The sequence below is a fragment of the Lonchura striata genome, chromosome 16 (genome assembly GCF_046129695.1).
Source record: "Lonchura striata isolate bLonStr1 chromosome 16, bLonStr1.mat, whole genome shotgun sequence".
Lineage (NCBI taxonomy): Eukaryota > Metazoa > Chordata > Aves > Passeriformes > Estrildidae > Lonchura > Lonchura striata.
In genome coordinates this window covers 14,796,344-14,819,697 of record NC_134618.1, presented here as the reverse complement: position 1 = coordinate 14,819,697, position 23,354 = coordinate 14,796,344, and the positions used below count along the sequence as shown (strand labels likewise).

At 40.4% G+C, this 23,354-nt stretch overlaps 1 protein-coding gene across 4 annotated transcripts in view; it reads left to right on the top strand.

Annotated features, from left to right (window-relative positions):
- The window catches only part of SMURF1 (SMAD specific E3 ubiquitin protein ligase 1), a 45,142-nt gene that overhangs the window by 14,031 nt on the left and 7,757 nt on the right, over positions 1-23,354 (top strand). For 2 of the 4 annotated variants that reach the window (XM_021549618.3, XM_021549611.3), the window contains exons 2-14: positions 11,904-11,942; positions 12,338-12,446; positions 13,276-13,409; positions 13,524-13,589; positions 14,406-14,481; positions 14,835-15,073; positions 15,831-15,915; positions 17,739-17,885; positions 18,969-19,173; positions 19,458-19,561; positions 21,026-21,140; positions 22,066-22,244; positions 23,058-23,195. In XM_021549618.3, the coding sequence (XP_021405293.1) occupies positions 11,904-11,942; positions 12,338-12,446; positions 13,276-13,409; positions 13,524-13,589; positions 14,406-14,481; positions 14,835-15,073; positions 15,831-15,915; positions 17,739-17,885; positions 18,969-19,173; positions 19,458-19,561; positions 21,026-21,140; positions 22,066-22,244; positions 23,058-23,195 (1,636 nt within the window). Of the gene's footprint in view, positions 1-11,903; positions 11,943-12,337; positions 12,447-13,275; positions 13,410-13,523; positions 13,590-14,405; positions 14,482-14,819; positions 15,074-15,830; positions 15,916-17,738; positions 17,886-18,968; positions 19,174-19,457; positions 19,562-21,025; positions 21,141-22,065; positions 22,245-23,057; positions 23,196-23,354 lie in introns of all 4 variants that reach the window. The other 2 variants (XM_021549603.3, XM_021549594.3) reach the window with 1 other exon arrangement.

Genomic DNA, 23,354 nt, shown 5'->3' with positions numbered 1-23,354 from the left:
CCTTTTGCTGAGGGAGTTCTGGAGTGCTCCGAGATCCCTTTGCAGAGGATGGGGAGTGCTGTGTGAACGGCCCAGCAGGGAGCATCACTAATTCCTTCCTGCCAGCCGCTGCTCCTGAGTCACAGAGCTGCTGTGTCCCTCGAGAGCGTGCACATCCAGCGCCGGGACACACAGGATTGACCCACATTTCCTCGGGCACAGCAGCATCACGTGCAGCTCATTGCCAGGAACTCAGATGAGAACTGATGTAACTCAGTTCATCCAGCATTTGCATGGCCTGAGCCAAAGTGCTTTTAGGGATTTACCACTTGTGTGACTAATAGGTGATGAGGTAGATTGGAAAGAGTGTGTCTACGTGCTTCATGTAGACAAGACTTATCCTGTAACAATGGCAGCACCACAAAAAGTCTCTTACACATCATTCTCTCATTGTGGTTCTTAAATGGAACTCGTTATTAAATCACATTTTCTTCCTCTGCATAAAAGCTTTTATACTAATTCCTTTGAAAATTTGTTGCTTAGGGATGTTTTCCCTGTGACAGCTGGACAAATGTCCTGTAGAAGAAAACAATAATTCAGTCCTGGGGTTAATAAAAGAACAAAAGTAGGTGAATGAATGATAAAAATTTGGCTTCACAAAGCTATTAATACCTCTGTAATTGCAGTCTTTTTTTGGAACAAGCCTTGTTTCTGTCCCATTCTCCTTCGCCTCTGCCACAGCTTCACATCCACTTGCAGTCCCCCTCCTTCCCCAGTGCCACCACTGTCACCTCTCCATGTCCCTCCCCAGGCTCAGCAGGGCTGGCACCAGGCCCGGGCTAATCAGCCCAGACAAGCTGATTCCTTGGCAGGTGTCCAGGTGGCTGCTCACCTTTTAGCATCAGTGCCCTCCACAAACACAGGTGTTTGGGCTGCCTTGGGTTTTTCATTTGTAAACAAGGAGAGTTTGAGCTGAGTTCTCCGAACAAATGAAAAAATAGACATGAAGACAGTGGAGAGCAATTTGTAGCCTCTTAGGCAGATGTTGGAAGAAATTATAACTGGCAGAATAATCACAAAACAAACTACTGGAGATTGAAAAAATTTCCAGGAGTTAAAAACAATATTGTAAAACATCTAATGTACCTGATGCAAAATGAGAAAGGATGCCAAGAATTTAATTTGGGCAAACACACTTTGTCTTCTCTCTTCCTGTTTTTAAACTTGCTACCTTTATTTTAGATTTTGTATAGAAAATTAAAGCAATTGTTCCATTTTGTAGCTCAGCACTTAGCCTGAATTATTTTTTTTAATTTTACCTGAATGGTCAGGGTGTCGTTTTCCCCTCCGTTTTTTTGCACATGCCTCTTGAATCGTCTGGAATCTGATGGATATAATTTGAATATGGAATGTTAATGAAGACAAAAATAGATCTGTGCAAGAGCTGGTAACAAGGAAACCATCAAGAAGAGAAGTCAGTGGAATGTTTAATTCCATCTAGTGTGGGCAGTTTTCCCCCTAAGACATTAAAAGCGTTTATACCTCAGTACTAAGATCCAAGTTAGGATCAAGACTTCATTTATTATGGACCATTAGGCTCTGCCACTTCTTTCCAACACCAACTCCATCTTGATGATCCATATGTTTGTTATCCTCAGGTTGATAACGACAGCCCGGGGAGCTCTGGGAAGAAAGAAGTACTTAGGAATGAATTCCAGCTGGTTCAGTTTTTGGCTGGCCACTCTAAGTAGCCTAGAACAAAATGAACTCATGGCTCTGGGCTTTTGTGCTCCCTTTACTCTTCACTGAATATGGACTTTCACTGCCCTGATTTTTAAGTCAGAGCTCACTCAGGGTCAGGTCAGCAAGAGCTGCTCCAGCTCATGTGTTTGTTACCATCCTGACCACAAAGCAAACAGCAGGTCTGAGAATAAAGGCAAAAGCTGTAAGAGCATGGAAATGTTTCTTTGGCAGCAAGGCCCATGGCTTTGAAAAGCTTTACATGACAAGACTTGAGGCTTTTAATGTTTCTATCCAAACATGCCAAAAAGCACTCGGCATGCCTCAGCTGAAATCCAAACCTGGAAAACAGCGAGATGTGCTAGAAATCAGGGAAAGTTTCTGAGGCATTTGTTAACCTGAGGTATGTGGTGGTAAAGCAGTGATACGGTGATGATGCCTTACATGAAAGAAAGAATGCTTTTCATTTACTTGCAAAAAAAAAATTTGGGGTGTTGACTGTGCCTCTTGAAAAGTCATCCAGTACCTGCTGGAATTTTTCCTGAGCAGTTACTGAAGTTAGTAGTGCCAGAGGAGATGCTTGGTAAGTGTTATTCTTTGTAATAGATTTTGAGCAACTGCTTGTTACAAGATTCCCAGTTATTAAAGAAATGCAAAATGAGCCTTGGTTATGCTGAAATAAGTTAGGCCCCATGCAGTGTTCTGAGGTTTCTTATTTCTGTGTACATAGTAGCCTGTAAGCCAGATTTTCCTGTGGAATTTCTGTATTGAAAATTCTTCATTCACCGTTTCTGTATGAATGAAGAAATGTGGATTCTTGAACAATGTGACTGCAGTGGTCGTCACTGTTTTTATACTTGTATTTATGAACTTCTAAAAATTGCCCTGGCAAAATTTGTTGTTTGTATTTTCAGTGTTTTAAAAACAGGGATTTTTTTCCCCCCCCACCCGTTCATTTTGCTGGAAGTTAATCTCAACATCAGCAGCTTCCTGGGTCACTGAAGTGATTCTCTTGCCAGCTTCCTGCTCTTGGTTCACAAGGAAACTTCAGTTTAACACTGAGTTGAGCAGTCCAGAGCCAAAGCTGTATATTGAGCACTAAGGCAACGTTCCATGTTGATTATTTAACTACAACTCTTTTAGTGATACATTTAAGCCTCATGGGATGAACTAATAGTTTACATAGTTCATAACTTGCACATAATGCCATTAAGTTTTTGAATAACAATGTTCTTGCTTTTGAGCAGTCTACTTAGCACTTGATGAAAACCAGACATTAATTTTGTACTATTTTATTATATACCCCAATTGGAAACTTTTGTTGTGCAAAGTTGATTTTGTATCTAATTGCATTAAGATATCAAAGAAGTCAAATACTGGTTTTGTCTGGAAAAACAAATCTCAGTTTTAAATTGTGATTGAGAATGTGTTAAATTACATTTTTCTCCTCCTTTACAATAATGCTTAACATTCAAATTGCTTTGTTGAAATGCTGACACTACCTGTATGTGAAGGAATGTAAATACCAGCCACTCTTTGGAGATAAAAACATATGTTTTATGTTTTAAACTGAGAAATCTGCTTCGTTTTAGCTTGGAAGTTGTAGACCTTTTGCTGTTTGACAAAAATTCAGTGTTTCTATTGAACTGCTGCTTGGATGTATCTACTCAAACTTTGCCAAGATTTTCTGTACCAAGGTTTCTTCTTTCACAGGTTTCACGTGTTCTGCAGCAGCAGGTCAGACTCTTTTCTGCTTTCTGCATAACAAGCAGCTATTCTGAGGCAAGGCAATATTTATATATTGAGCTAGTACTGGCTTAGAGAGTACAAAAGTTGTTTGTTGTGTTCCTGACATTTCCAGTGTTTTGCTGCTTGGACAGGACCCCAAGGCTGGGTCTGGTTTAATTGGTGTGAGTGCTTGTGCATTCTACTGATTGTAGTGCTCAGTTAAGTACCCACAAATGTGTTGCTTCTGGTTTTGGTCTCGTGTTCTGCACTTTCTCCTCCAGTATAAAGCAGCAGAGAGCAGTTGTGCAGGTTTTCCTCACGGAATTTTGAAGTCCATTAATTGGATGATGTTTCATGGGGGGGGGGGGGGGGGGAAAGCTGTTGTTAGTACAGAAAAATACTTGTAACTTGAATCTCACAAACTGCTTATAAAACATGCAGTTGTAGTAGTGGTCTGGGTAGTCCCGGAGAGAATATCTGGGAAGAAGGAGAATCTAAATTTTTGTGTTTTATAGTGGACATAATATTTCTTTTATGTACTGAATTAGTAAGCAAATGATCAGCTGCACAGGAGAGTCCTTCTAGGCTTCTTTTTGGTAATGAAAATAAGGTGTTCAAGACTTTATACCTTGAACTTATGAAGATCAGAGGCACCTTAAATGAAACACACCTCCCTGAAATGCTGACTGAGCACAGGCACTGTTCTCTTCTACAGGAATGTCAGCTAGTTCATACCTAATTTATGCCTCAGCAATATCTAAAGCATTCAGGGTGTATTTTCTGTATGTGATTTTTAATTTAATGCTATTCGCCTCACATTTTTCAGAGAAACAAATTCATATAGCTGAGCATTTGGATAGGATTTCTAGAAAGGACCTTTTGTTACTGGGGCTTTGGGATTAGGGCTGGGTTTGAGCTGGGTTCGATCCCCAGCTCTGCCTGGGACCTATTGTTAGCAATGCTGGGATGAGAACAGGGTCCCATTAGGTGCTGACATTTTTAGGAATTTGAAAAAGATGCTTTGAAACGTCCTTGGTGTTGAAAGTACAAAATATTTTTGGCCATCTTAGTAAAATTCAGTTTGGAATCTGAATTATGAGTGCATGTGGGTGGAGGAACATGTTTTTCATGCTTTAGGAATTTTTTTCCAGATGCTTTTGTGGTGCTTGGGTAACTGTAAAAGCAAAGTATGGAGATTTCAGCATGGATTTATTCCTTAGTTTTAATGCAATTTAAGGGAATTGAGCCACATAGTTTCCTGGTGTGTTTTTAGCTTCATTTTGGTGATGATGTCGCACAGCTCACGTTGTGTCTGATCCAAAGTGTGAGCACAAGAAGAATGTGCAAGGCGTGCAGATAAGTCTGTCTGGATAGACACCACTTGCTTGGAAATATGAATTATTCAATGCAAGTGCACGTGGTTAGAGATGCAAAAGATTGAATAAGGGATGAATTCCAGAGCTGTGTTGATCCCAGTAACTGTAAACTTGCACAGTGAAGTGTGGAGTAAATGAAAAGTCCATTTTGTATTTCCAGCGGGAATTTTTCTATTGAAATTGTTTTGTTTAGCTCTCAGCTAAGAAGTTGTATCTGCCCTAAGAATAGCATATTATTCTGTGTGGTTTTAACAGCAGTTTTGAGGCTTTTACAGATATTCCTGTATCTTACTAGTGTATACTATTTAGAAGCTGATGCTGTAGCTGAAGCCTGAGTGTATCCTTTGTTTTCAGGGAATTGGGAGACTGTGGATACTTTAACAAAGCAAAATCTTGACTGAATTTGGGAAATCTCTCCTTACAAAATTATTGTCCCACTTGGCTGTGCTCCTGGCAGAATTATTGGTGGGGGTGGATGACTGAGTTTTAGAAACCATACAGTGGGTATAAATTACATTATGTTCTGTTAACATATTTCCTGGTACAGCTGTGTAAATGATGGGCTGTTCTTGGGAATGGCTGTAAAAATGGTGATGGCAATAACTGACTTAGCTCTTAAATTCCAGTTCTCACAGAAACTGGTTGTGCTTTGGACGTATTTGGAGACGGTCAGCAAAGAGAAAGTGGAAGGGATGTGAGGGAAGACAGAGCTTCAAAGACATCTTGGTGACAGAGGAAGTGTCACTCTTGCCCCAGCATCTCTGGCTGCATTTCCTACATCTGAGCAACCACTGCAGGGCCAAGAACAATTAGCTGAAAGTGGTAAAACAGCAGTTTGTGAAAGGTTTGCCCTAAAAAATAAACTTTAAGAGAAAAAGCACCCATGGAAGTACAATTTGAGTGGCACATGGACCAGATAAACCCCATGGGGAGCTTTTGCTTTCAGAGCTGAGGGTGTGTCTGTAAGACTCATGCGTTTGGGGATATTTGGGGTTTATGTCTGTCTAGGAAATGGGCAACTCTATGGAGAGTATGACAATGCTCTTGGCCTGGATTAGAGGGAGGCATCGCAAAGTCATAAGAAAACCGAGGCAACAACTGGGATTTAATGAAAGATTTAATCTGAGAGACCTTTATCTCAGGTATTTGTTAGGGGTGAGCAGAAGGGGGAGAAGAGAGAAAAGTTGGTATGAGTAATAATTGATAAGCTTATTCCCACCTCTGATTTGTGTGCCTTTCTCAGATCCTCTACATCAACATTAATTCAGCTTCCTATTGATCTCCCTTTTTATCCCTGCAAAGTTCTTCAGCTTATTTCATAACTCTTCAGTGTTTCTCCAAGTTTTGCATGTCAGTCAGTTAATTTTTAAACTCACTTTACTGGTCTTGTATTGTACACAGTCTCAGTTAAAAGGGAATTTAATGAGTCTTGTTCTTCCAATAGCCCTTTGCTGGGTTTTTCAATGATTTATATTATTGAGGGCTAAGTCAGCCCTTGCTGGTTGTATGTGAAGACTTATTGTTGGAGAATTTTTCAGTTTGAGTAATTCTTAGGAGCAGAGATGAAGCTCTTGTTTTGCCAACTTGGGGTTTTTTTTTTGCAGTAGGAGAACTGCCTCTCATTCGTGACTGGCTTCTGCTTAGGTAGGATGGAATTTTGATTCCTGACGAAGTAGATACTTTAATGACATGTTAATGGACTAATAAAAATGGCTTTTTCTGGGTGTGTGGTTTTTTGAAGATCTCTTCAAAGTTGTCTAGTGTTTGCAACTGGCTACACAAAGCCAAGTTCCAACCCACGAGGAGATCATGCCTTGAAAAGAGGCTTTGATTTTTACTGCAGCCTACACAAAAGGGCCACAAAAAGGGTTCGTGTATCAACTCTACCGACTCTTTGAGAATCGAGGGGTTTTATAATGAAGCCTTGCTTTAATCTGGTAGTCAAGGCCTGGTTTAGTATGAGTTCAGGCAGAGCCTTCCAGTGTCAGGGCATGAATGCAGGGCCTGAATTCAGAGGGGTCTCATGGGTTTTTGGTTGGTTTGTGTCTCAGATTGCAAATCTCATTGGCACCACAATGCTGAGATCGTTAGTGAAGGCCACTCAGGGTGCATGTCAGGATGAAATTAGTTCCATACGGCTAATTGGCTTATTTGGCAAATGTCAGGGAAGGCTGTGGGTTTGTTTATCTCTTCGTGCTCGCCGGCGCTGCAGCGGTTCGGGTTCGGTTACTGAGAAGTTAAAGCAGTCTGGATTTTTGCATTTCAGTCTCGAGCAGACGAAGAGAAAGACCAAAAGTATTCCTAAAGCAAACAAAAAAATGACTAGAATAGAAACCTTGGCCTTTGTGGTGACAATTTAAAGTGCAATTTGTGAATAAAGTGGTGTATTTCAGTTCAGTGATGTGGCTAGCCATAGAGAAACTGCATTTTTACACACTTCAGCCATCTTTCCTTTCCCATCAAACCATTTTTTGTATCCCACCACATAGAAATGATTATCATCCTTAAAAAAAAAATATATGTGAAACCTTCATGGGTTGTCTGGTAGTAGAAATAAAACCAAACCTTATCTGCAGTGAAGTCTCATTTAAGGTTATGTGCAGAGAACACAACTCTAAGCAGAGTAATTCCTCAGGGCAGTTCAGAAGGGGTGGCTTGTGGTATTCAGAATATTTTCCACAAAATCCACGGAACTGTTTAGATGAGACGTGATTTCACATAAGAGATTCAGCAAAGATTTTAATTGTGGGCCATGAGTTTTAGGGTGTTGGAGCAGTATGTGATGAATAGCTGATGTTTGTTTTTTTCTCCTTTTTTGGAGGAGGCTTTTTTCCACTTCATGTACATTGTTTTTGCCATGCAGCCTTCCCAAAGCAGTTTTTCAGAATGTTGGGATTTCTGCTGTGGAAACCAGGCTGTGAGCTGGCACACACAGGGGACTGTCCTGCTGGGCCACTCCAACACAGGCTACCAAGTTCACAAGTCAAAACCTACACAGACTTTGAAGCATTAGCAGAGATATTTCTATTACTTGGATGTCTCAAATTTGATCTGCTTTGCAGCCTTTTTCATTTTCCTATTGTGTGCAGTAACTTTAGTTTCATTTTATGTCAAGATCTTTATTGCTTTTATTCCAAAGCCTCATTGTTCTTCTTTGCTTCTATCTTAGAACAAACCAACCAGCCTGTGGTGCTTGTAATGATTATGCTGCATATCTCTATGATTAAAGATGGTCTATACAGAAGGAAATATTGAGTGAAATCCTCTCTACGCCACCAGCCTGCTGGCCTGTGTTTATCTTCTGTTACAAAGTAAAACGAATGTATCCTGGAATCTGGCTGCCTGTTTGTACAAGCATAAATAATTAACCTGAAATATCCAGGGGAAGGCCAGAGATGGCTGAAAGTGGTATTTGCCAGCATGGTTCACTGTGACCTCCCCCCACCTTTCCTAAAGAAGATGTGGACGTACTGCTGGTTTGTCTTGTCTTGTCTCCAGAATTAACTTGGGCACTGAGCTGAAGGCCGTGGTTAGCTCAGATCATACCCACATGTAAAACTCCTTAATTTGAGCATGGAGGCTCCTGCCTTTAACTTGCAAAGTGTGAATGAATGCAATCCCAGGTGCACATTTGCCTGCTGTTTTGCATTGGTACAGGCTGGGCCTATGGAATATTTTCATCACTTGCCTTATTTACTTTACTTTTCCCTCCAGGAAATTCTGTCCTTTGTACACTGTGCAGCTGGAAACACTTGTAACATCTTAGCAGTGTGCAGTGGGATGGGAGCTGGACTCTGTGATCCTTATGGGTCTCTTACAAACTGAGACATTCCGTGGTGTATGGGAATAAATGGTGCTGATGCAGAGTCAGGCTCTGTTTACTTGGGAATGTTTGAAATGGTTCCTCTCCCAGACTCTTTTTCTGTGCCTCCCTGCAAGTGCTGCTCTTGCTGCAGGATGATGTCTCGGGGTGAATTAGCAGCTTTCTGATGCAATTCTCAGCTGGGTTGTTGAGACACTGGTGCCACTCTGTGCTCTCCTCACTGCACCAGTCCTGCTCCTGCAGCACCTCCTGAACCACAGCAGATGATTCATTTCTGTTTGGAGGCAGGGTGGACAACCAGGGCCTGGCAGAGGAACCTCTCAGCTCACTCAAGTTACATCCCCAGGGTAAATACTGACTTTGTCTAAGGCTGGTCCTTTCTTCACCTCCTGCCAAATATGCTTTCACACTAGCACTTCACCCAGCTGGCTAATTTGGCCTTTGAAATTATCTCAATAATGTCAGGTACTTAAAAAAACATTCCCATCCCTTTATAAATATTATAATCTAGATGTAAAGACATTGTTTCAGTGTTGTTTGGGATCTGTTATATTAAAAAAAGAAGTTTTTCAGAGCTGTGCAACAATTGGGAGTGGAGCATAAGCAAATCCTGTGTCAGGCTGAAACAAGTTGGTTGACTTGGAGGAGGCAGAATGTAAATACCCAAGTCAGGAGAATTAGTACCTTTTGTAGTGTTGCAACAAATGCAGGGAGATCACTCCTGCTGACAAGCCCAGAACCTTTCCTGCTTAAAAGAAAGAAAAACTAAAAGAAAAAGCACTTTGGAAAATGGGCAAAGAGGGGATTTGGGCAAGGCCTGGGCAAAGAGCTTAGGGTCTGTCTCATTCTCCTAAACCCTCTCTGAACCAGGGATAAAATTAATAACTTTTTAAGCCTTTGTAGCTAAATCTACTCAAGTCCATGAATTTGGGGCTTGAAGTAGCAGCCATCAGGTCCTCTCCTGTTGGAGATGATGTGTTAAAGAAGGAAATGTGGCCCAGTCCCAGCTCTGCACAGCAGGGAGGGGCTGTCTGCTCTGCTGCTGGCATGGTTTCACATCCAAGTCTCCCATTGCTGACCTTTGCCACCTGTTTTTTTACTGGAATTTAGAAATCTGTGGCTTTTAAGTGATACAGCTCTTGCAAATATTTTTTGCTCTAGTGGGTTTAACATGCAAATAGTGGAACAGAGCCAATGGTCCATCTCGGGCAGCCTGATTCTAGAGATTGCTCTATAAACGTTTATTTCAGCTATTAGCTTTTGTGCCAATATTTTTCTTACAAGAAAGAGTAATAATTTTTGCAACTGAAAATTGAGGGTTTCACAGGCTGTGAGTGGAAAATTGGCAGCTGTGCTCATCTACTGTAGACTGAAAGGCTGGGGCAGAGGGAAAAGAGTTACATGAAAAATATAATTCTTCAATAATAGCTTTAGAAATTTATGCTGCTATTTTGAAAGCACACCTGAAATATGGAATAAAGGTAATAATTATATGGACAAACCATATGCAGAAAGTTACAGATGTCATCCTTCTCCAGCTCAATAAATTATTCTTCAAACTGGAGATGATTTTAAAAATCTCACAGAATTAGTGAGATTTTTAAAGTAGAGTTGATTTTAAAAATCACACAGAATTCTCGTTGGCTGGTACTAGCATGCTAAAGTTCTTATTTTACTTGTACTTAGTCTCTCTTTCTTGAGTAGTTTTTCCCCTGAAACACTCTCAACAGGAAAAGGAAATTAAAGGTTGTTCTGTCATGCTTCCACAGGCAGCGGATGGTGATTCTCTAACCCTGTGTTGTTTCAAATTGAATTGCCGTAGTCTGGCACACTTCTCTTTTTGGTCAGTTGTTTAAAAAAAATGCAAGAGAAACTTTCTCTGATTATAGTTTACCAGTGTAAGAAATAAGTAATTTTTAATCCATTCTAAAAATACTTTCCTTGTGTGGCTATTTTAATTATCACTAAGAGGCAGGATTTGTGTTTTTTCTTCCATGAGCTTCTGGGTTAAATAGTGGATTTCTTTGGTCTGTTTGCTTGACGTGAGGTGAGGCAGTTTTTTCTCTGCTGCCTGTGTTACCTAGAGAAATGTTTCTCTGGAGCTGAGAGGTGGAATTCTAGTAGAAGTATATAAAAATAAATAAATAAAGTATTTGTTCCTTTGCACCTTCCCTTTCCCAGTATAGAATTACAGTGAGACTGAGGGTAAGTCAGGAAGAAGGGGAGATGGAGATGAGAAGGGGAAATGGTCCATACCTGGGGAATTGGCCATTGATTGTCTTCTGAGCCTTCATTCTCATGCTGAAAGATTTCTTTTTTTTTCCCCACTGGAGAAAGAGACTCCCTCAACAGTAATTAGGTCTTTTATAGTTACCTTCCTTTCTTGGATCTTAGTTTGAGATAAGTTGAGCTCCAATATTTTCCTCTTTGGCTCTGGAGTTGTTTTTCCTGGCCTGTTAGAACAGTTTAATGGATACTAAACAACTTGGATTGCTGAGATCCTACTGAGCAGTCCTTATGGAAAAGCAAAATTAGACTTGTAGCTGGTAATAGACTTGGTAGAAATGGAGATTGATGTGAATTTCCTGATGTAATTTTTTCTTAAACTGCTGTGCTGGTGAGTAGATTTGGAGAGAGGGAAACGATGTCTCATTTGTGGCCTTTTCAAAAGGAAAACATCTTGATGCAGATTTTTTTTTCAGTATATTTATTTTTCTCCCAAGTTCAAGCCCTGTCACACTTATCCCCAAACCTTTGTATATTTACAGATTGCTTCTGCTGTTGCAGAATTCTTGCCATGCTTTGTTTCACCATTTATCCACACTTTGTGTACAAGGAGCAAGAGGTTGCACTACATTTGATGGGACTTAGTGAAGACGTCTTTTCCAGGAATCCCAGCACTGTTCTTTGTTCAGAAAATGTTTAGCCCTTGTTCTAAAATGGATGGATTCTGAAATAACAACAAAAATCTGATTTAGCATTTGTATAAACATGAAATAAAGAAAATTAGGAGATTTTAATGCAAAGGGATGCTCATTAAATCTTCTGTGTGTTGTAACAATAGAATTAAAGCAGCAAATATGAAGCCAAATTTATATGTAAATATTCCAATCCCAGATAAAGAAAATAATGCCCACATTTAATATTTAGGTGTTTTTTTATGAATTATGATCAGGTATTATTTTAGCTGATATGATTACCATAAAGCTTTTTTTTACAGTTTTAAGATTTCTTTATCTGCTTTTTTTGTTTTGCAGTGTTATGTGCCAAGAATCTCGCAAAGAAAGATTTCTTCAGTAAGTATGTCCTAATTGTGTAGCTTTCTGCTCTGGATTAATCAGATTTATTTGGAGATGGTGCATTACTGTGGAGGCTCATCTGTATGTGTCATATGCAGTGCTTTACTACAGGAGTACACGTTACTCTGGGTTGTAGATTGTGTGCACTTCAGGGTTGGAAACACCGAGGGCTGACAAATTCCAGCTGGAAGTCTGACTGATGGAACCACAGACTGCTGCTCACAGCTCTGTGCTGGGGGGTACCAGGAGCATCCACCTCAAACACAGGATTTACTAAAATACTTTTAGGATAATGACAACTATTCTTTCTTGAGGGGGGAGCTTCTAATGGCATTGTCTTGGGAGCAGCAAAACAAAGGACTGTGTTTGACAGCACCTTTTCCTTTCCACAGGACTTCCTGACCCGTTTGCTAAAATAGTTGTGGATGGGTCAGGTCAGTGCCATTCCACTGACACTGTGAAGAACACGTTGGACCCCAAGTGGAACCAGCATTACGATCTGTGAGTTGTTTGTAAGGTCATAAGTAAACAGTATCCCAGAGATTTGTCTGGTGAATAAATAGTGCAGGGTTGGCACTGCAACTTCATTTTGTGTTAGCAAGAAGAGTCAAATTTCATAAAATCTCAGAACAATTTGGTTGGAAGGGACCTTAAAGATCATCCAGTTCCACCCTTTGCCATGGTCAGGGACACCTTCCATTAGATCTGGTTGCTCCCAGCTTGGCCTTGGACTTTTCCAGGGATGGTAAAAGTCCCAGCTTCTCTGGACAACCACTGCCAGGGCCTCAGCACCCTCACAGGGAAGAATTTCTTCCCAATATCTCATCTAATCCTGCCCTCTCAGGGACTCATTTTTTCAAGAAGAAAATCCTTATTAATAAAAGAGTGGTACTTTGCTTTTAGGTGTTTGAATTTGGAGATATTTGTATGGCAGATACACAGCACAAGGGCTTAGTGAGGTCTCCTGGAGCAGTGCCATCCAGCTTTTTCAGAAAATTGTCCTTGTTGGAATGATTTATTTTCTTCAAATTATTAGAACCATAAATTCTGCAGTTTTGTGCGTTAATCGACTTGTTGTTTAGCTTTTAATGAGGCTGGCTGTAGTTAAATTCATGCTGCAGCAATATCAATTTCCCATGCTGTGTGAAATCACTGTGCAGTAATTCATTAATTACAGCATTTTGGGCATAAGCACTTGTGTACTTATAATAAAGAGGCATGACCGATGTACAAAAATGTGTCAGAATTTGTACCAATTACAGCATCAGTTCTGTGGAGTAAAAAGAGGTTATTATTTCTAAAATTACTCTTTTAATATGTATCTTTCTAGATACGTTGGGAAAACAGATTCCATAACCATCAGTGTATGGAACCATAAAAAAATCCATAAGAAACAGGGAGCTGGCTTCCTGGGGTGTGTCCGACTCCTCTCCAATGCCATCAGCAGGCTAAAAGATACTGGATGTAAGAGAATTCCTGGTGTGACCAAGAACCCTCCATTCCTTCCTTGTACTGAGTAGTGAATAGTGTTCCCACCCAGCCCTTCCCAGGGTTGATTTTTCCAATTCTCCTTTGCAGACCAGCGTTTGGATCTATGCAAACTCAACCCCACAGACACCGATGCTGTCCGAGGCCAAATAGTGGGTAAGAATGATCCCAGCTAAATTCCATCTGCTTGGTAAATATCCATAGGGAAAAACTCCTCTAGTCACTGTTTCTATGCCTGTTCTGTGCTGTTTCTTCTTATTTTACTGGGACTAAATTGCATAACCTGAAAATTTTCGTTACACTCCTATGCAGGAGTTTGTTTTCTCTTAGTTGATGATGGGAAACAACATTAAAAACAGGGAATGCATCTGGCAGGGCTTCTGCTGCATCTCTGGAAGGGTGAAATGATGCATTTGGGCAAGGTGACAAGCAGAGGGAATCTTCGGTGTTAAAAAAGGATCTGGAGGAGTTAAAAGACATTTTACAAGTTGCTGGTTTGATACCTTTGACTCATGCAAGCCGTTTCCAAATTTCAACAAGGCCGTGCTCATTTTACAGCAAATATACCCCACGTTTTACTGCCCCCAACCAACCCCAGCTTTTCAGTGATATATATTTGGCAAACTCCAAATTCTCACCCTAAGATGACATCTAGTGGTGAGCAATTTTTTTCCAGCTTCCCTTTCTAGATCCTCATGAAACCCAGTTGTAGAACTTGACACGTTTGATATTTACAGAAATAAACTCAAGTTTTGAGGGGATGACCCTCTGGTTTATTTTCTACTTTTTTAAGAAAATTAGTAATGCTTTAAGAGAATAGAGGGAATTTTGGTAAGTGATGTGTTCTTGTGCATAGGAGAGAGCTTTCCTTAATATTTTTTCCCTATATAAATGTGGATTTTTTTGATTTTTGCTGTTTTTAAGAATGCAGTTTTTCTTTTATTGACCTGAGTTTGTGTTTTCTTCTTTCAGTCAGTTTACAAACACGGGACAGAATAGGCACAGGAGGTTCTGTAGTAGACTGCAGAGGGCTTTTGGAGAATGAAGGGTAAGGATTGTTTTCTTTACACTTAATTAGAAAAATGGTCTGTCTGTGTGTGAAAAGACTGTGACTAACATTAGAAACTTAAGTATCAGTGTGACTACTACATTTTCTGGGAATGTGTATCAGAAAGTAAGGTAATTAGGCTAAACTAATAACATAGTAAGGTTATTAGGCTGAACTCAGTAAGACTTGATTTTTTTGTTACCAGTGCTGAGAAATTTGGGTATAAAAACGTCAGGAAAATGGCACCTCTTGGGTTCAAAGTTGCAGCACTAGAAGTTGTGAGGAGAGAAAACCAGTTATTTCTTCATTCACTTCTCTTGTGATGGAAACTCTTGAAGTTTCCCCATTTTCAGAACGGTTTATGAAGATTCCGGGCCGGGGCGGCCGCTGAGCTGCTTCATGGAGGAGCCGGCGCCGTACACGGACACGACGGGAGCGGCGGGAGGAGGCGGCTGCCGCTTCCTGGAGTCTCCCAGCCAGGAGCAGCGGCTCCAGGCCCAGCGGCTCCGCACCCCCGAGGTCAGAGCTCATGTACAGACACCTCAGAACAGGCCCCACGGCCACCAGTCACCTGAGCTACCTGAAGGCTACGGTGAGTGTCCCCCAGCTGGAAAACTGGAAGGGTTTCGTTTATCACAAAAATTTTCTCCCCTTTTAATGGATCGAGGTGTTTCGCCTGTTGGAACGAGCAGAGTCTACGTGTGTCTCACTCTGCGTTTTGGAAAAGGAGCTAAGTGCAGATGGGAGTTTGAGATTGGCTAATTAGCAGTTGGCTACGCCAGGATACACTGAGGGGCTGATGGTAAATTAAACATGAGGTTGTGGTATGATGCTGTTACAGAAAATTCACTGCTAATCTTGGCTGTGTATCTAGGGAGAATGAATGTAAAGAGCTCTTTAAACTAGAGCAGTAATGCTATTTTTTCCTTCCCCCTTGGCATGTTGTGTAGGTTTGAGTCCACATTTGAGAAAAGATCAGGAAAATATATAAAAGCAACAAAGAAACCAATAATACAGAAGATTAGGGAGGATGGGATTAAGGTGAATTTAAACCTCAGATAAGAGCACTAGGAGTAGAGAAGTCTAGTTTGGGGGTTTGGGTAGTCTCAAAATCTAACACTAAAAATACAAACTAAAATATGCTGGTGCATGGACCTGTGAGTTTCAAAAGAATGTTGAAATGTGTAGTCAGAGTAAATTTGTCAAGGGCAAAACAGTCCATGCTGCAAGAGATCAGTGTGATGGCTCCAGTACTTTCTCCTAGGATGAAAATACTCTGTCTTTACACTGTTTATTTGGAATTTTTTAAAGATTTGTAATTTAGAATAATCTTCCTTACTTTTTTACAGAGCAAAGAACAACGGTACAGGGACAGGTTTATTTTTTGCACACACAGACTGGAGTGAGCACATGGCACGACCCAAGGATACCAAGGTATGAATTTATGGTTAAAAGTCTGGGGAGTTTGGTGTGTATTTGTGTGGCAGGATGCTGGATTTATAAGGGCAAAAATCTATTTATTCTGTCTGAGTTTAAAGGGAGAGCTCCCAGCAGAGGAATTGTTTGGGATGTTTCTATTTACCTTTTCACCAAACATTAAGGATTACTCTTTTTGAAAGAAATAATTATTTACTTGAGAATCATGTAAAACAAAAGAGAAAAACAATATGTAGCCCTTCAGGAATTTCTGAAGACAAATTCTTCCTAAAATGTTGATGTGGCTGTTTTTGGTGAAGCTACAAATTTTTTAATCTTACCTACCTTTTTTTTTTAATGTTTTGGACTGCAAATTGAAGAAAAAAATGACTTCTTTCTTAAAATAATTGCTTCATGAATATTCAGCTTGTAACTTTTGTTTTATTAGTGCTCACTTGTGTATAGCTGAAGGAGAGATTACTTATTATCTTTAAACTTGAAATGGTTTGAGGTTTTTATGCTTTAGGCCAGTAATTTGCAGCTAGAAAATGTGAATCCTTCACATGATTAATTTAGTAAATCCTCTTTAAACCTTAACCTGCAGTTAATCCAGGTTTTTGTGAGTGAGGTCTTGTGCTCTTCCTGAGGAGCTCTGAATCTGGGCTGTTTCATGGGCCACCTGCACACCAGATTCAGGAGTGAAGTTTGTAACTCTCAGCTGCTGGATAATAGAAGAATGTGCTACAGGATATTAGAAAAAGGATACAAAGTAGTGCAGGCAAAAGTGGTGATAAAAGCTCAGTGTATGGAAGGAAATTAAAAACAAAGCTGAGAGAAAGAGAAAATAGCTGATTTTAGATTAGCTGGTATTGTTGAAAGAAAAAAATGAGTGTTTGTTCATTTGTGTCAGTCATGTCAGGCTTGTGTGCCCAAAGCCTTGTGTCTTCTCCAAGTGATGCTGGTTACCCTAATGGAAGGTGCTGCTGCTGCTCTCCCCAAATCCTTGAGCCAGGGTTTCAGGAGCAGCAGTGGAAGTGAACACAGCAGTGTTTTGTGAGTCACAGGTCACACCTATTTTTAGTTAAAGGTGACTTTTGTGCTACCAGCTTGTGATGCAAAAACCTAACCTTGGCATGGGGCAGAGCTGTAGGTTAAAACTTGCTGTAATCAGATCTCTGCAGGACTTTCAGTGCACAGCTGATCACAGCAAATGGTCCCAGCATAATCTCCTTTAAGGAGCCTAACAAGGGCTTGTCTGTCTGCCTGTGTGTCCCCTTGGCTTATACTCGCTGTGACACTAAGGCACCTTCAGTGTACAAAGCTTTTCTACCTTCCTAAAACCTCTCAATTAACTCATTTATACAAATGTTACATGGATAGATTTAGGTGAGGAATTGCATAGAGTGGTGTCTTCAACTCTGAATCCATGCCAGCTGTTTAAAGAATACTTTATTTAACAATAGGTTTTCTGCCTAAAAATAATCTTCAGGTTTCCTTCCTTCCTTTTCTTACCACTCTTGGTGCTTTTCTCAGTTCAGTGGCTGGAGCCTTAGGTATTTTTAATCTTTTTAGATGTAAATACATTCTATGTATTCAATCCAGATACTGCCTGGAAGTGAGTGACTGCCTTTAGCAGCACTTAAAGTGATACCTGAAATTTATCCAGGATAAAAGGGGTGAGTGAATGTCTCAAAAGATTTTCTCTCAGTGGCTTTTCAGTCTAATAGTCAGGATTCTAACCTTAACCTAATGAAAAAGATTATTTTAATTTTTAAGTGATCTTGGTATTTGGTTGCTTAACTTCAAATGGGCATTAACATCTTGTTTGTTTTTCACTTTAGAGACCTTAACAGTGTGAATTGTGATGAACTGGGACCTTTGCCTCCAGGTTGGGAAGTCAGAAGTACAGTTTCAGGAAGAATATATTTTGTAGATCATAACAACAGAACCACACAATTCACAGATCCACGACTACATCACATCATGAAGTAAGAGCTTTGCCTGATAAATAATTCCTGTCGGGTCTGGGAGTCATGAGGGGCTGAAACCTTGAATGATAATTAGGGAACAGATGCAGCCTGTGCTGTAGTCAGGGTCCAAGCATTGGTTCTCCATGCTGGTTTTATCCAAGTTTTTTGCTGAGACTCTTCAGAAGGGTTTTTACTCTGTCCTGCACAGTTCTGGAATTGCTGGGGTGTGGGGTAGAGTCTGCCAGGGGTTCCCCAGCAGTCAGCTCATGTCTGTCTGCATGAGCAGTTCTAGCTCTCTGCTGGCTGTTCTGGATCTGGACTAACTTCATGCTCCCTTGAGCTCCAGACAACGGGAAGATAAAGCCAGCTGGAGTCTGGTCAATGGGTGCTGTGCACAGCCAGTTTGGGTTCAGCAGGATTTGGTAAGCTCAGGTTCTGCATCATGGGAAGGCAGCTGAGCTGTTGTGGAACTGACCCTGGCAGCAGTCTGGCAGTGCTGCTTATGTACAAGGCCAGACTTTTTCTTCTGCTTGAAGTCAGCCAGGGAATCTCTGCATCTAAAAAATAATTGCTCTACAACCCAAATAAAGCATTGATGGATAAGGATAGGTGAGTGTATGAAGCTGCAACTATTTGGGACAAGTGTATCTTTCTCTCTTAAAAAACATAGTTGCAGTATTTTTACAGTGTTAAAATTCTGCTTGAAGCTGGAATAAAATCAGTTGCAGCTGTTAGACAGTTCCCTTATAAAACTGTTGTTTGTTCCACTAGAGATCTGTTTCCATGTTGCACTCTTGAAAGTTCTGTCTGTGTGAGAGAATACCACACAAACTTTAATAACTGCTCAGTCAGCAGTCAGCAATCATGCTCCAGAGCCTTCTACAGTGCTTTGCCATATAAAAACAGTTAAAAAATGCTGAAACTCTGTCTGTGTTCCTCACATCCTTGAATTTAATGTAAAGATGGTACAGAAGTATGCAGCTGAATACACATGTCATTCCGTGTTCCTCTTAGAGAAGCTTAATACTTTCTTCTATCATTGTTTTACATATTCCTTATTGTTATGTGTCCTGAATAAATATTGTCCTTTTTTTCTCCAAGCCATCAATGCCAGCTAAAAGAGCCCACCCAGCAGCCTCTACCAGCTCCAAATGAGGGGTCATTGGAAGAGGGTGAGGAGTTGCCTGCACAGAGATATGAAAGAGATTTGGTACAAAAGTTGAAAGTTCTTAGACATGAGCTCTCTCTTCAGCAACCTCAGGCTGGTCACTGTCGCATTGAAGTATCCAGAGAGGAAATATTTGAGGTATTTGATTTTTTTTTTACTGCTAACAGCAGCTTTTGTCACTGAAGAGTTAAGTAAAACTGATCAATAATTATAACAACTTTGCTTCACAAGGACCCACCACATTACACAGTTGTTGAAATTTGCTTCAGGTTAGCACTCAAACAGAGTCGTGTTTTCTGTAGCTCAGTAACAATCTGTGTATTACAGAAATGCAGAAATCTTAGTTATGGTATTAGAGAAATCTTCATAGACTTAATTATAGGAAGGAAATAAAACAGCTAATTGTACAAATGCACATACAGGAATCCTATCGTCAGATAATGAAGATGAGGCCAAAGGACTTGAAAAAGAGGCTTATGGTGAAATTCCGAGGAGAGGAGGGCCTGGACTATGGAGGAGTAGCAAGGTGAGATTTTGGGGATTTTCTGACACCTCTTAACTATAAAGTTGCCCTTTAAGTGTCCTATGGTTGCTACCATCCCCTTTCAAGTTACCTGTTAATGTCATAGTTAATTACTTGTGGTCTAGTTTATAGGCAGTGGCTGTAGCTTCACTCTTTATGTGGTATGTTGGAAAGTGGAAGCTTGTGATTTAACAGTTGTCCCACTGCAAGTTATGAAAGTGTGATCAGCTCAAATTGTGAGGTCTCTCAGGGAATGTAGACCCTGAAGTCAGATCCAGATCACAGGAGTGGTTTTGTTAAACACACCTCTCTGATTTCCCACAAATGGATTGTAGGAGGGTTCCTTTTTGTGATGTCTCAGCTGCATTCAGGAGAGTTCTCTGATCTGTTGGAGCAGGAGTGGAGATGAACTAATCCTAAACAAAAGCTAAAATTTCAGCGAGGACTTGCCTCTCTCTTAAAAATGACAATAATTCCCTGCGGGTTGCATCAGATCTGAAATTCAGGAGCTGATTTAGCATCACTGAAAAAACGCTCACCTGGTGGCTCAGAGTTGTGTAAATTCACAGAGAAATTTCTCAAATCCACAAAAGCTGCCCACTTAGGTGTCTTTCAGTGATCAATCCCTGGACAAAGGAAAGAAGCTGGAAAATTCTGAGCTGCCTTACCCGAGGTAACCTTGGGTGTCTCCACTGTTGACATCCTGTTACCCTGATGCCTTTCATAATTGCCCATTAGTTGCAACTGACTGTTCCAGGTCAGTACAGCTCCACTTCTAAGCATTACAATTGATAGTTCTCTCCAAATATTTTGGACCTGGGAAAGGTGTCCAAATTTAACAACAAAGGGGTATTTGTCATGATGACTTGGGAGGTCAGAAATAGCTTTAGTTCTGCTCCTGTCCTTGTGTGTTACCGAGGTGAGAGAATTTACCCAACCCTCCTTTTAAACACTTGGTCTCTGTTCCTTCTGGCCTCTGCTGAAAGCAGTCACCAAGCTGGCAGGAAAACAGCTTTTCTAAAGATCCCCAGCAATTGAGCTGATTCTAATCAACAGATTTTTTTTTTTAATATTTCCTTATACTGTACAGGCTGCAGAGAAGCAACCTGTTGCAGAGATCTTGTAGACTCCAAACAGTGGAACTGTGCAAAGGCAGGATTTTTTTGGAAGTGTGGCCTGTTCAGACTCAATTAGTTGGTGGCATTGTCTAACAGCTTTCTGTAGCTTCTCTAATTGATGTTAATCCCTCCAGTGCTTCTAAACTAAACCAAGTCTGCCCTGAGTGGAGCAGGACATTGTGGGGTTTTAATCACACCATTTTGGTCTACAAATGGAGGGCAGCAAAAGAGGATCTGATTTTGAAACAAACATTCCGTAACTGATCAATCACAATAATTGTGTTGTCTAAAACTTAAGTGCAACTTGCACTTTTCTAAATCTGTTGTTGTTTTTGTTTTTTTTTGGCAGAGAGTGGTTGTATTTACTGTGCCATGAAATGTTGAATCCCTACTATGGACTCTTCCAGTACTCCACAGATAATATTTACATGCTGCAAATCAATCCAGACTCTTCTATCAATCCTGTAAGTACTATTACTAGTAATTACTATTCTCTTTCTACTTAAAGAGGGGTCCTCTGCAGTTTCTTACAGCTATTCTTCCACAAGAAGGGTCTAAACTGCAGGGTAAATTGGAATAAGAAGGTGTTAATGTCTTATATTTATACAGTAAGAAGCAGAGGGATTTTGTTCAGAAATTAAAAGCATGACAGCCTTTGATAAATACCTGATTTCTACGAGACTCCTCAGTACTGATTGGTTTGCACAGTCATTCTGAGAAGACAAGACTGATGAAATTCATCTTCACTGTGAGCACAGGTAGATGTGCACACAGCATTATATTCCCAGCAGTGCCACCCCATGACTTTTAGGGATGTATCCCTTGCTTGCCCTTTCTCACTACCCTCCTGTGCTTACTCTTTCTCTTACTGGAGGATTTGTATTGATGCAGACCTTAAAAGGAGCAGTAGTTCTGTATTAGTAGAGGGAATTCTTCCTGACATGACATTTCCTGACATTTGCACTGGAAGATGAGGGAGGTGGATTGGAAGAATGTTAACCATAGGACTTACACCTCAGCTTTCAAAAGTTAGTTTAAAAGGAACATGAAAGAAATGAAGGAAAACATTTGTATGGTTAAACAAAGAATAAACTAATTTGTGTGTAATCTTCATCTCCTTGGATTCTGGAGGTTTCATAGTGATTTTCTTTGTCCAAGTTTTTCCCTTTGAGAGGTCTAAAGACTTGAATCCAATGTATTAGACAGGTAATGCACAGAGACTTGTTGAAGGTTTTTAATGATTAAATGCTTTGGTTTTGGTTATGTTGTGAGGAAAAGTGGTGGCTGCTCTTGCCCAGAGGGCTGCAGGTAACTCACACAGAACAAACCACCGAGGGTGCCACAAGATGTCAGTGTCTTCCCAAGCCTGATTCTCCTCTCTCCCTGCAGGACCATTTGTCTTATTTCCATTTTGTTGGTCGGATAATGGGTTTGGCTGTGTTCCATGGACACTATATCAACGGGGGGTTCACAGTTCCCTTTTACAAACAGCTGCTGGGGAAACCCATCCAGCTCTCCGATCTGGAATCTGTTGACCCGGAATTACACAAAAGTTTAGTCTGGATCTTGTAAGTACTGAATTTAGCAATTGTCTCACTGTAGAGAAAATGGGGTAAAGTTTGTTGGCAACAGTGAGATGCTTTAGACAAACAAAGAGTTTGCAAAATCTTTTTATGATGGCTGTCTGTACAAAGTCATTAAACTATTCTTAATATATCAAAGGTACTTGAGGAAAAGTTGGCATTGCAAACTCTCCCAATACTAAATCATTAAAAGTTGCATGGGCATGGTAGAATATTACTATCAAAATCCAAACTCAGGATAGACATCTAAGGGGAAGTACAGCTTTGTTCAAAAGAAAGCCAACTCTGATTAAAATGAAAATAAATTGAAGTAATTTGGGCTTATGTATGCTTACAGAACAAGATCAGTATAGCTTTGGGACTCTTTGGAACTGCTTTGCATTATCTCAATTTCTTTTCCTGAATGCTATTTTGAATTTTGTATTTAAAGAAGTTACTGATTATGAAGTTCTGTATGTGACAGCAGATCAGATTCTTGCTGGGTGTATATATATATATATACATATGTGTATATATGTATTTGTGTGTGTGTGTGTATATCTGTATATATAGGGTTTTACCCAGTATCCTGAGTTCTGTTAGAATTAGATGAATATTGCATATCTGATCAGGCTCTTCAACATGCACTAAACCATACAGAAACTGGTGATGGTGGCAATATTCCTCAAGTGTGTGAAATGCAGGTGGTAACTAAGATTTAGCCTGAAGACTACCTAGGTGTTCAAATAACTGTCAGCATCACCAGTGAGAGTTAGCAATATGCCAGAAATGCTGAGTTCACCCTCTGTGCATTGGCAGAGAGAACGATATCACACCAGTCCTGGACCATACGTTCTGTGTGGAACACAACGCCTTTGGGAGGATTTTACAGCATGAACTCAAACCAAATGGCAGGAATATTCCAGTGACAGAAGAGAACAAGAAGGAATATGTCAGGTATTGCAAACAGAAATATGTCCTGTAAGTGGAGTGGGAAGAGGGTAGTAAACAGAATTTTTGTACCTAGTGAAACTAAGGAAGTAAGTATTTTGGGTGGGAACTCCTGAGTCATAAATGACATGAATGTTTTCACTGGAAGACCTGGGAGGATGAAGT